This window comes from Lithobates pipiens, unplaced genomic scaffold (assembly GCF_037356315.1).
Source record: "Lithobates pipiens isolate NorthernLeopardFrog02 unplaced genomic scaffold, aLitPip1_a1.2 Scaffold_3, whole genome shotgun sequence".
Lineage (NCBI taxonomy): Eukaryota > Metazoa > Chordata > Amphibia > Anura > Ranidae > Lithobates > Lithobates pipiens.
In genome coordinates, this window is record NW_027507790.1 from 10,057,256 (window position 1) to 10,070,390 (window position 13,135).

General features: G+C 41.3%; 1 protein-coding gene across 5 annotated transcripts in view; it reads left to right on the forward strand.

Annotated features, from left to right (window-relative positions):
* The window catches only part of TPCN1 (two pore segment channel 1), a 186,044-nt gene that overhangs the window by 81,873 nt on the left and 91,036 nt on the right, over positions 1 to 13,135 (forward strand). For 4 of the 5 annotated variants that reach the window (XM_077461259.1, XM_077461260.1, XM_077461256.1 and 1 more), the window contains 5 exons: positions 6,739 to 6,863; positions 8,484 to 8,532; positions 8,885 to 8,948; positions 9,223 to 9,267; positions 9,630 to 9,686. In XM_077461259.1, coding sequence (XP_077317385.1) covers positions 6,739 to 6,863; positions 8,484 to 8,532; positions 8,885 to 8,948; positions 9,223 to 9,267; positions 9,630 to 9,686 — 340 coding nt within the window. The remainder of the gene's footprint in view (positions 1 to 6,738; positions 6,864 to 8,483; positions 8,533 to 8,884; positions 8,949 to 9,222; positions 9,268 to 9,629; positions 9,687 to 13,135) is intronic. The other variant, XM_077461261.1, reaches the window with a different exon arrangement.

Genomic DNA, 13,135 nt, shown 5'->3' on the forward strand with positions numbered 1-13,135 from the left:
ATGGGCACTAGTTAATGTTTTACACACACATGTATGTATATTATCAACGTAAAGCACAATTTTTTCTCCTGAAAATAAAGGGTAAACAGTGCCCGCGTGTTATACGCCAATATTTTGTTTTTCTATCAAGGGGGGCGGGATTGGGTGGTCCGCCCCGGATGCCACACAACATTGTGGGTTATCAGTCCAGCCACCCCACCTCTCCTGGTCCTGGGACAGCACTGCCAGCATAGTTTTGAAGTTAAGAAAAAATCACTTGTCAGCCCCTTTGCATAGACTGCTGCACCTGTGTCACTGTCATTGTAAAACCTCATTAGCGCCATTTTCCACTCCCCCCAACCCCCCCCCCGAGTGTAGCTTTAGATTGGAGGAGGCGAGCGGTCAGGTCCCATCCATGAAAATCAGAGGAGAGCAGTCACCTGACCTGGTCCATAAAAGAGCTGTGCTAATGAGGTATTTAGAGGCTTTGATTTACAATGAAAGTGACACAGGAGAAGCAGGAACTGGCAGTAGATTTTTTCTTAAAATTGGAGTATGATGGCAGTGCTGTCCCAGGAGACTGGGGGTCTCCTTTGAGTGCAGGGGGGCTTTATAATGAAAGGGGGCTGTGTAATGGGCAGGAGTCTGTGTACTATGCAGGGGGCTGTGGAAAGTTGTTGTTTTTTTGTTGTTTTTTTCCTGAAACTTCCCTCTTAAAATTAGGGTGCGTGTTAAATACGGTATATGTGTGTGTATGTGTATGTGTGTGTATGTATGTATGTATATATATATATATATATATATATATATATATATATATAAATATTATATATAAATATCGTTAATATAAAATTACCTGCTAAAGGGGCCAGCCTGAAGTGATCAAGCAGGACTTATTCTGACTAAAGTTCCACTTTAAGGTCCCATTCACACTAGTGTGACTTCTACAATAGAAATCACATTATTCTCTATGGAGCCCATTCACATCAGTGCAATATGATGCAGCGTAGTGCATTTTTGCCCCACTGACTTTAATGGGAGAACATGAAAAGTGCATGAAAAACACATGTACATGCATTTTTTATGTGTTTTTGGCAGTGTTTTCTGTTTAACCACTTCAACGCTGGGCCTTCTGACATGTCTCTTCTATATTTTAAAATCTACATTTTGTTGCTGCAAAATCATGTAGAACCCCCAAACATTATGTATTTGTAAAGCAGAGGCCTTAGAGAATAAAATAATGGCTGTTGCAATTTTATATGTTACATGGTATTTACACAGTGGTTTGTCAAAAGAATTTTTGGGGAAAAAATACACTTTACTGAATTTGAATTCAGAAGGAGGGATTGGGGGGATTTGTTTGGTAAAATATATACAAGATGATGTTATTCTGAGTAAAAGGATACCTAACATGTCACATTTTAAAATTCCGTATACTCATGGAATGACACCAAACTACGGTACTTAAGTCTCCAAAGGCGACACTTTATTAGCCTTTCCAGGTTACCAGTTTAGAGTCACATGGGAGGTCTGGTGCTAGAATGATTGCTCTTGCTTTAACGTTTGCAGCGATACTTTCTAGCCATGTGTTTGCCTTTGTGTGTGAGCATGGTGGGACAGGGGGCACTTTAAACCTTTTTTTTATTATTATTTGATTTATTTTATTTATTTTTTTAACACTAACTTTTTTTTTTTTTTTATCCCTTTTATTGCTTTTACACGGGATTGAACCACATGCCTTGTGATAGCATGGGCAATGACAGGTCCTCTTTTATGGAGATATCTGGGGTCTCCAGATCACTCCTCTGTCCTCCTTAGCATCCGATGAAATGAGAGCCCAATATAAGCAACAAGGCCATTCCATCACCTGTAAAAGTAATCCATCAGTTCTTTAGCCACTCAGATTACTTTTACTAGCTTCAGCTGAAAAAAAATCTCAATCATTGCTGCAGCGATGACCATGAAATCATCCATCCAATCCAGCAACGTATGGTTACCTCCTACCAACAAAATGCATGAAGCATGAAACTGCTTAAAATTGCTTGTAAATCGCACTGCAAAATGCATGATTGTGCAGCAGCGCTAGTGTGAACCTAGACTAAAATGTACCATTTATATGCTTATAAAGATGAATTCTTAACTATAATACATATAATCTCTATTATCTTAAAATGTATGTGTGTGTGTGTGTGTGTGTGTGTGTGTGTGTGTGTGTGTGTGTTTTTTTTTTATCACTTTAGAATCAATCCATCTAGATGGATATATACCTGTGTGTGTATGTATACTGGATGTATATGTGTGTATGTATATTTATAATAACCCTAATCACATTTTATTACTTTGCAGCCTGAGATAAAGATAGACACCGTTTTTGTTTTATCCAGCTGTATTTTCTAGTGCAACTTATAACATCCAAGTGGAAGACTTGCAAAGTTAGTAGAGACATATCCCAACAGACTAAAGGCTGCAATTAAAGCAAAAGGTGGTCCAGAAAAATACTGTGTGTGTGTGTGTGTGTGTGTGTGTGTGTGTGTGTGTGTGTGTGTGTATAAAATATAGTGTGTTTTAGAGGGTGAATAGCACCTTCAGGCATCCCTGCTCTTTTAAAGAAGTTACTGGATTATTCTTATCCTTAAATGTCATGAGAGACTGGTCTAGCTTCATAGTCAAAAGCATTTATTCATTTATTATTCACAGACTTTGGAACTGTGCACAGAGATCTTCTTTTTCCATTATGTACATAAGCAACAAACACACATATGGAGATCAGGTTTTACAGCAGGCTTTTCTATATTTTAATAGTTTTTTTGGGGTCTATAAGCTTGTACATAGAGAATAGTATCCATAACTTTATCATACAGTACAGGAAATAGGAGTTGATTCTTAGACCATGGGTTATATGCCGCTAGTTTCAGGTTATTGAACACAGGCAAAAGTTTTTCTGGGAACCGTCTCCATTGTAGCCATATAACCCCTCTCTCTCTGTGAGGCTCCAGTTTATTGCTAGTGTCCTTTAGATGGTGGACACCTCCTTCTGTTGAAGTTTTTTTTTTTTTTTTCAGTTTTTTACCTGTTTCTTCTTTCTTTGAGTGACTCTTCTATCAAGATCTGACTGATTATTGCCTTGTGGATTAGTTGCCCTAGATGTACATCTTATGAACCATACCGTCCTGTAATTTTTGCTTCGGGCACTAGATCCTTTGTTCAACGCTCACCATGTGACGTGGTGCAACTAGTAAGTTGGCCTCATTGTGCTATACAGGTCCAGGGCCATGGTCCACTGTATGGTAGACCTGGTAGACCTTGAAGACCCTTTCAAGGGTATGCCCACTGTGACATGGACCCTGGTGTGCAACAGCAATGTGGACAAGGTAAAATGGGATTTCTGTGTACCTTTTTACATATTGGTTATGGTCTACACATCTTGTTGGATATATAGTGGATACTAATCTATATTATTTTATACTATATGTTATACAACAGTGCTTAAGACACAAGCAGTACAAGTTATAGTGTAATCCACACTTGAGTGTTTTTACCCTGACTATTATTGCCTCACTTACTTGGTCTGATAGGTAAGCTTTATCTATTTAAAATGAGTGGTCTTTTTTTTTCCACATCACTACCAGGCGTTCCTCCCTGTCTTTTGCCATAGTGCTCATAATATTCCTGACTGCACACCTCTGACTGCCATTTCTGCCAACAAAACGCGTTTTCTGCCTCACTTGTTCTTTTCATACATCAGGGGACACAGAGCCATAGTAGTTACTATGTGGGTTAATAGGCCACCAATAGGTGATGGACACTGGCACGCCCTAAGATCAGAAGTGCACTCCTTATATTACCCCTCCCATTACCGGGAGTACCTCAGTATTTTCGCCAGTGTCTAAGGTGTTGGTCACGAGTAAAGATGTGCTGTGCTGAGCTCCACTGGAAGCAATCCTTGCTGGGGCTAGCCATGCTGACTGGATCCATTCAAAGTGTCCTTTAATGGGCCTATGGAATGGTACCCGGGCCTTGTGTCCGAAGAAATTAGGTTTTGCTTGCGAATGCTTCTCTTTTTAGAGAGCTGGACCCTGAGATCAGTACTTTTTGGTAGTAAGGGCCATAAAGTTTTTACTGGCAGGGTGCTGTTGCAGGTCCAGGATTGTGGATAACCTCTAGGTTCCCCTGTTCCTGAAGGTTTCAGAGCCCACGGTGAAGGGTGAAGATTGGGTTTATCTCAGATAACCCTGCGGCGGGAAGGTAAGTGGAGATTTTCTTATGAATTTCTCCTTTAAGTTTATAATGTTGTCATGCCTATGTGTCACCACTGGGGGCTGTATTCAGCACTCACTGCCTTATGCTGGAAACAGCGCTGTCAGGAGCCATCATTTCCTCCTTCTCTCCGGGCAGAGCAGGCAGGTCCTCTGATAAGAAAGGGGGGATTTGCCAAAAGCATTGTGTTTTTTTATTTATTTTTTTTCGAAAGAAGAACAAATCGTGCGCCAGCTCAGTGGTGCCATATCATCTGTTTGCAGTGCACAAACACTTTCCTTTGGAGGCTGAGGGGGGCCTAATCAGCACAGGGCGGGGCTAATGTCGTCAGACGCTGACCACACGTGGAGGAAGATTTTAAAGCACTGTGTATGTAGCTGCTGCTGGCTGTGGAGGGACACATAAGCAGGAGGTGGCTTACTTCAGGTTTGGTGACACAGGCATTTCATGACACATTATTACTTTACCAGGCTAGGTATTAATAGCAGCTTATAGCGCTGGACTATAACCTAGAGGTGTACATTCTTTTTGGCAGTGCCTCTGCTTTTGTGCTTCAGGCTATGAGTGGAAGAGGGACCAGGAACTCCTCTAAGGGTTTTAAAGGGTCAACAGATTCACAACAAACTAAATCCATTTCCAAAAGAATGTCATGCTCCTCTGAGAGTGATGCGGCCGGACAGATTGAGCCACCAGGGGAGACTGTTGTTGCAGCTGCTACCCTACTATCATACTATCACGTTACCTATGCAGTGGGCCTCATTTACCATACGGATAAGATCTGTATTCCCCCTCTGAGAGTCATAATCTCTCTCAGGTCCTGCACCTTCCTTGCATTTAAAGTTTGCTGCCACCCCTTGAAAAACGGAGGATGTTAACAAATACTCCGCCCAAAGTCTCCTGGAAGCCAGTCCTTGCTTCCCTGGGTTCTTTGTATTGCCCTCTGTGGGATTGTCATTCACCCCACCTATGTCCTGCCTTAAAGGCTTGTCAAACATGATTTGCCTTTTGGGTGGATTCAATACTGTCATCTATGACTGCCTGCCATGTATTCCCATGTTAATTGAATCCTCTTCCATTGCTCTGTCCTTTTTATGAGACTCGTTCCTTTTTTTTCCACCCAGCTAGATGGTTATTTTTGCCTTTCCTTCAGGGCTTCTGCCCTCAAGGAATGAGTCCCTCTTTCCGTACCTGCACCCATTCACCAAGAGGTTGGTTCCTACAACATAAAGCATCAGTTCTTCTAAAGATTTACAAGGCCGCTAACCGTTTTTGAGTTTTTTTTTTTTTTTTGTCTTTTTGACAGTTGTCTATATGAGCCTCTGCTGATCCCTTCTTCAGCTACAAGGTGCTTCCGCTGGCGTCTGTCAGTTTTGGTCCGTTGTCACTTCATGTTCTTCCCGTTGGTCTGTTGCTACAATTGTGTCTGTTTTGTTGCCCAACCCTCAGTTTATTGTGTGGGGATGTCTTATAGTCTAAGAACTAACTTCTGTGTCATGTATTGTTTGAATAATGGGAATTTTGATGTAACTGTAAATTCCAAATCTTGGAATATAGTACAAGACACAGGCCCCTTTCCTCTTCCTGTGATCTTTTTACTTTCTAGCCTCATGGAGTGACTGGGGTTATATAGGTACACTGGGGGTGGTTCCCAGGAAAACTTTTGTCAGTGTTCAATCGCTTCAAGTTAGCGCAGTATATAAGCAATCATGTAAAAATCTATTCCTGTGTTCTGGACTGTACTCCAAAATATGGAATTTGCAGGTATGACTTTGGTTTATTTGGCTGTTTGCCAGAAGAAAACACCCTTGTATCCACCAGTTTGGGTACACATTAGTGTCTCCCGGTGCTGCCTTCTCTACTGAGTATTTATAGGAGTGATAGCAGCTTTTTGGAGCGGTCCAGAGAACAGCCTGCCTATTTCCGAGATCACACAGAGTTTTTATGTGTCCTGCACACAGGGCTTTAAAAAAAAAAAAACCTGTCAAAACGCGCTTTTGAGAAGCGTTTTGTATTGGCATTAATGCGTGTTTAGCCGAATCATCACTTAACGTTTTTTTAGCGCTCTTCTAATTTCCACTCCATACAGTGTTATCAAGTTTAGCCATGTCAGGCGTTTTTACAGGGTTGCAACACTGCTGCTCCAGAGCATACTGGGTCATGTTTTATTTTTATTTGAAGCTTGAAAACGCCTATTCCACTTACAGCTCCTAAAAGCCTATGTGTGCATGGACACATATAATAGCATGGAAAGGCGTTTTTAAGCTGTAAAAAATGCATGACACCTCTAGGAGCAGCTGTAAAAATGTCCAGTGTGTATGAGACATTTAAAGTTGCCTTTTTTTGTTGGGCTGAACAAAAACAAGATTCTATTACCGATGAATTTTCTTCTGAAAGTGATGTCAGATAAGCACTTTAACCTTGAAAGCTATTTATTAACCTGCTTTAATCTTTGTTATGCTTTTGGTGTTCACACTTCATTTACAGCAATACATGTTATTGTAGGGCCCCCCAGGAATCTCATTCCGTCATTTTGATGGCATGATGAGGTACTACAAGCCCCGCATGTCGGCTCGCGATCGATACCTTTGCTTCAGAGCCTTGAAACAGAGCAGCGCAGATCATCTCCGGTAACTTTGCTCAAGTTTTTTTAAAGAGAACACAGTTTGACTCACCAAAGGAGTAAATACCGTATTCATTCAGTTGGTCAAATGCAGGCATATTTATTGTGGATTGCCTCAAATTGTTGTAGTTCTAAATCTTCCTAGTGGGTGTAGGAACTGTACAAATCTGGGTCAGATTTGAGAAGCACAGAAATAATGGAAAAAACATGAATTTGTCAGATTAGAGGAGCATGTGAGAGGGTCAGTTTTGTAACATGGAAAGTGTTTTCAAAATAGCGTCCCAAATATTCTGAGAACAGGCAAATGACAGCGAACATTCTTTAAAAAGTAAATTAATGCCTTTCCTTTTTTTTTTTTTATTCAGTTTTGTACATGCTGTTCTATTAGGGAAATTTTTATTTACATCCTGTCTTGTAGACTCAGAAAGTAGTAAAAACATATCTCTCAAAGCATGGAGACTTTACTTTTTTGCTATAATAAATATCCCCAAAAAATATATAAAAACATGTTTTTTTTCCCTCAATTTAGGCCGATGCGTATTTGTCTACATATTTTTGGTAAAAAAAAATTGCAATTAGCAATTATTGGTTTTCGCAAAAGTTATAGCGTTTACGAAACAGGGGATAGTTTTATAGCATTTTTATTCATATTTTTTTTTTACTAGTAATGGTGGCGATCAGCGATTTTTTTATTGTGACTGTGACATTATGGCGGACACATCGGACATTTTTGGGACCATTGTCATTTATACAGCAATCGGTGCTATTTAAATGCACTGATTCCTGTGTAAATGACACTGGCGGTGAAGGAGTTAACCACTAGGGGGCGGGGAGGGGCTAAGAGTGTGTGTTTTTTGTTTTTTTAACTGTAGGGGGCGTGGCTTGGTGTCGTTACTGATCGTCTTTCCCTATAACAGGGAACAGACGATCAGTGACAGGCTCAGTAGGAAGCATGGGGAGAGGTTTGTTTATACAGACCTCTCCTCGTTCTTCAGCTCTGTTACCCGATCGCGGGACACCAGCGGCGATTGGGTCCACTGGTCCCGCACCCATGGTCACGGAGCTCAGGACCAGGTCGTTAACGCGGCACCAGCGCCGCGCTCCCCGACCCATGGCTGGGCACTTAGAGCCACGTACAGGTACGTGATTGTGCCCAGCCGTGCCATTCTGCCGACGTATATGTGCAGGAGGCGGTTCTTAAGCGGTTAAAAAAAGTGTTCTCACTCGAAAATGTTCCCTTTTTATTCCCGTTTCAGTGACACTTCAATTTTTAAAATGTTCCCCTAACTTCAGTTCCAATGACAATAGTCACCAAAACCAATAGAGAGGATGAATCTCCCCACTGGGGACACAGATGGCACATTCCTGTTGCAGTGACAGCCCACATTTTAACATTTTCTCCTAACTTGAATTCCAGTAACAGTATTCACCAAAAGCAACAGAGGATGAATCGCCCCACTGGGAACACATAATAGCAATAAAAACTCAACAGAAGTTCTAATTCTTCCCTACTCCGAACACAAACCCTGTATTAAGTCAGCCACTTACTGAAAAGTTTCATATGCCTTTCATAGCCTGCTTTAGATTACTGTACTTAGGTTAGTTTCATGGAGCTTTTGTTTTGCAGATTGAAAGACTTTTACCATTTCTATGAAGTGGTAGACCTGAAATGGAAGGTACGTAATATCACATAGGACAGATTTACCCTTTAGAATTTAGCTACACCTTTAATAATATATCTGTTTTGTTATACAGTAAATCATGCTTTGACTTCCTAAATCTCTTTGTTCTTTCTGTGCCATGGAAAATTTAACAGGGGAAGTGTGGCACCATCATTTGACTTTGTGATGCCATACACAGGTGTTGTGGTAAATTTAATGGTGATATTTTGCTACTGGAGTGCAAGAGTGATATAAAAGGCAGCACATGATTCAATTTGCCAGCAACCAAGAAAAATTGACATACTGTATTCCTTTTAGTGAAGTTGACATTAGTGTCCATTCATGCTTGAAACTTTTCCTATGACAGGTACAGCGTATTCGTGAGCATTGGTTTGATGACCTTCCTCCTACAGCTCTTCTTATATTTAAAGGTGAAATACTTTAATTTGCACTATGTATCATAAGTTATTCATAGAAGCTGGTTGAGACTGTGTTGGTGAAAGTCAACAGTCCTCAGATAATAGAGAATGGAACATGATCTGTGCTTGCTTGAGTTTCTTTCAGGTGCTGTCACATTTTAGTGGTTAGCACTATCCCTGGTAGAGTGAGACACAACTATACATATAATTATATTGGCCTGTTACATAATGGTTCTCATGTCACATAACAGATAAGATGTTGCCATCTTGTTTTTTTCTCGTACAGGTATTAATATCTTGGCAAATTCAAAAGCATTCCAATATTCTGTGTGTGAGTATAAAACTTTGACCTTTCCCATGTTTCCTCATAGTATCACTAATGAATCATTAAAAAGAAAAGAACTGTATTCCTTATTTGTTTTAGCTGTAAATGCATTAAGTTGATCAGTAACTGTGTGTCTTGCATTTCAGTTTTTTTGCTATATTTCCATTACATGACAAAAGCAAAAGTATGCATGTTTCTTGAATAGATTACATACTGAATTCCTAAAAGGGAAAGACAAAAACCTTGTGATATGATTGGCAGTCAGTGAAGAGGTGCATGCCAGTGCAGTATTAGTCATTAGGAAAGTGCATTCCAAAAGCCTTTTGCAAATTGCCATTTTGCCATCTTCTTCTATTTCCATTTTTCAGATGTTGTAGTTGCTATTAATGGATTCTGGATTTTGATTGAAACATTTATGGTGAAAGGTATGTTCAGCATATTCCTTTGGCAATTATTTACTAACTGGACAACAAATTATTCTAATAGTATGTTCACTGCGTTTTCAATAATATTTAAAGGCTTCAAAATAGAATTTCACTCAAAAAGTGTTTTTGGGGAAGGAGGGGAGCAAATACCTTTTCTTGTTGGTATCCCCTGCCACTTCCTCAATCCTTTCCTAGGCGAGGTTGACATTGCCTTCCTGCCTGAATCCTCCTGGGACATGTCGCACATCCCAAGAGACTGCAGGATCTTCCTGCACTGTGTAATCTTGTGCATGCGCAAAGAGATTCCCAAATCCAAGATGGCAGAGCTAGCAAACCATTAGCAGTGAGAATAATCATGTTCAGGAAGACAGCACTCCACAGGATGGCAAGTCATCAGCTACAATAATTAAAACTTCTGATTTTATTTGCAAAATACTGGGTGAAGTTCCTCCTTACTTTTTAAACTAAAAAGAAACGCAGACACAAAGGACAGTAGCCATTAGCATTGCCTTTGGTCTCCCTTCTTACCAACTTGACAGGCCTTGTTCTGTGCTGTGTCTCTATTTGGAGGTGGCCATCCTAAATGTGGCAGTGTTTTGCTTCGCCGTGTCACAGTTGCCCCAAGCACAGCATTTATAGATGCTCCCTTTACAATAGCTAATCTTCACTCTTTCAGTTCAGGTTCACTTAAAGTAAACCAAATGTTATGATGAAAATTGTTCAATATACAGTGGATATAAAAAGTCTACACACCCCTGTTCAAATGTCAGGTTTCTGTGATGTAAAAGAATGAGACAAAGATAAATCATTTCAGAACTTTTTCCAACTTTAACCACCTCAGTACAGTGCAGTTACACCCCCTTCCTGACCAGACCAATTTTCAGCTTTCAGCGCTCTCACACTTTGAATGACAATTACTCAGTCATCCAACACAGTATCCATATGAAACTTGCGTCCTTTTTTCCACACAAATAGAGCTTTCTTTTAGTGGTATTTAATCACTAGTGGGTTTTTTATTTTTTGTGCTATAAATAAAATAAAACGTAAATTTTGTGAAAAAAATGCCTTTTTCTTCATTTCTGTCATAAATTTTTGCTAATTAGTAATTTTTCTTCATAAATTTTGGCCAAAATTTATACTGCTACATATCTTTGGTAAAAATAACCCACATTAGTATATATTATTTGGTCTTTGTGAAAGTTATAGAGTCTACAATCTATGGTGCCAATCACTGAAAATTCATCACTTCTGATCAGGCCTTCAGTACATCAGGTGTATCTCATTTCTTGAGACTCTAACTAGTCAGGAAAGTACAAATACCCCCCAAATGACCCCTTTTTACAAAGTAGACATCCCAAGGTATTAAGTAAGTAGCATGGTGAGTTTTTTTAAGTTGTCATTTTTTCCCACAATTCTTTGCAAAATGAAGATTTTTTATTTTTTTTAATTTTTTTTTTTACTAAATTGTCATATTATCAGGTTATTTCTCACACACAGCATATGTATACAACAAATTACCCCCCAAAATACATTCTTCTACTCTTCCCGAGTACGGCGATACCACATGTGTGAGACTTTTACACAGCCTGGCCACATACAGAGCACTAACATTGATGTAGTACCTTCAGACGTTCTATGAGCAAAAATTACGCATCTCATTTCTCAACCACCTATTACACTTTTGAAGGCCCTGGAGTACCAGCACAATGGAATTTCCCATAAAATTACCCCATTTTGGAAAGCAAACACCCCAACGTATAATCTGTGAGGCATAATGAGTCTTTTGAACGGTTCATTTTTTTCCAGAAGTTTTTGGAATATGTGGAAAAAAATTAAAACGCATTTTTTTTTTACACAAAATTGTCAATTTATAAGATATTTCCAACACATAACATGTATATAGCAAAAATTACACCCCAAAATACATTCTGCTACTCCTCCCGAGTATGGCGATACCACATGTGTAGGACTTTTACACAGCCTGGCCACATAGATGGGCCAAACATTGAAGTAGTACGTTCAGGCGTTCTAGGAGCATAAATGACACTTATTTCATTCCTACCCATCACACTTTTGAAGGTCCTGGACCACCAGGACAGTGAAATTACCCACAAAATGACCCCATTTTGGAAAGTAAACACCCCAACGTATATTCTATGAGACATGGGCTGCAAATAGGTACTCGGGTACTCTGATGGGTTGGAGATAGGTACTCGGGTACTCAGGTGGATTGTGACAGGTACTCGGGTACTCTGATTGCCTGGTGACAGGTACTCGGTTACTCTGATGGCCTGGTGACAGGTACTCGGGTACTCTGATGGCCTGGTGACAGGTACTCGGGTACTCTGATGGCCTGGTGACAGGTACTCGGGTACTCTGATGGCCTGGTGACAGGTACTCGGGTACTCTGATGGCCTGGTGACAGGTACTCGGGTACTCTGATGGCCTGGTGACAGGTACTCGGGTACTCTGATGGCCTGGTGACAGGTACTCGGGTACTCTGATGGCCTGGTGACAAGTACTCAGGTACTCTAATGGCCTGGTGACAAGTACTCAGGTACTCTGATGGCCTGGTGACAAGTACTCAGGTACTCTGATGGCTTGGTGACAGGTACTCTGATGGCCTGGTGACAGGTACTCGGGTACTCTGATGGCCTGGTGACAGGTACTCGGGTACTCTGATGGCCTGGTGACAGGTACTCGGGTACTCTGATGGCCTGGTGACAGGTACTCGGGTACTCTGATGGCCTGGTGACAGGTACTCGGGTACTCTAATGGCCTGGTGACAAGTACTCAGGTACTCTGATGGCCTGGTGACAAGTACTCAGGTACTCTGATGGCCTGGTGACAGGTACTCTGATGGTTTGGTGACTGGTATTTGGGTACTCTGAAGGGCGGTGACAGGTACTCAGATGAACTGTGACAGGTACTCGGGTACTCAGATGGGCTGTGACAGGTACTCGGTACTCTAATGGACTGTGACAGGTACTCGGTACTCTAATGGACTGTGACAGGTACTCGGTACTCTAATGGACTGTGACAGGTACTCGGTACTCTAATGGACTGTGACAGGTACTCGGTACTCTAATGGACTGTGACAGGTACTCGGGTACCCTGATGGGCCGTGACAGGTACTCGGGTATCCTGATGGGCCGTGACAGGTACTCGGGTACCCTGATGGGCCGTGACAGGTACTCGGGTACTCTGATGTGCCGTGACAGGTACTCGGGTACTCTGATGTGCCGTGACAGGTACTCGGGTACTCTGATGGGCTGGGACAGGTACTCGGGTACTCTGATGGGCTGGGACAGGTACTCGGGTACTCTGATGGGCTGGGACAGGTACTCGGGTACTCTGATGGGCTGGGACAGGTACTCGGGTACTCTGATGGGCTGGGACAGGTACTCGGGTACTCTGATGGGCTGGGACAGATACTCGGGTACTCTGAT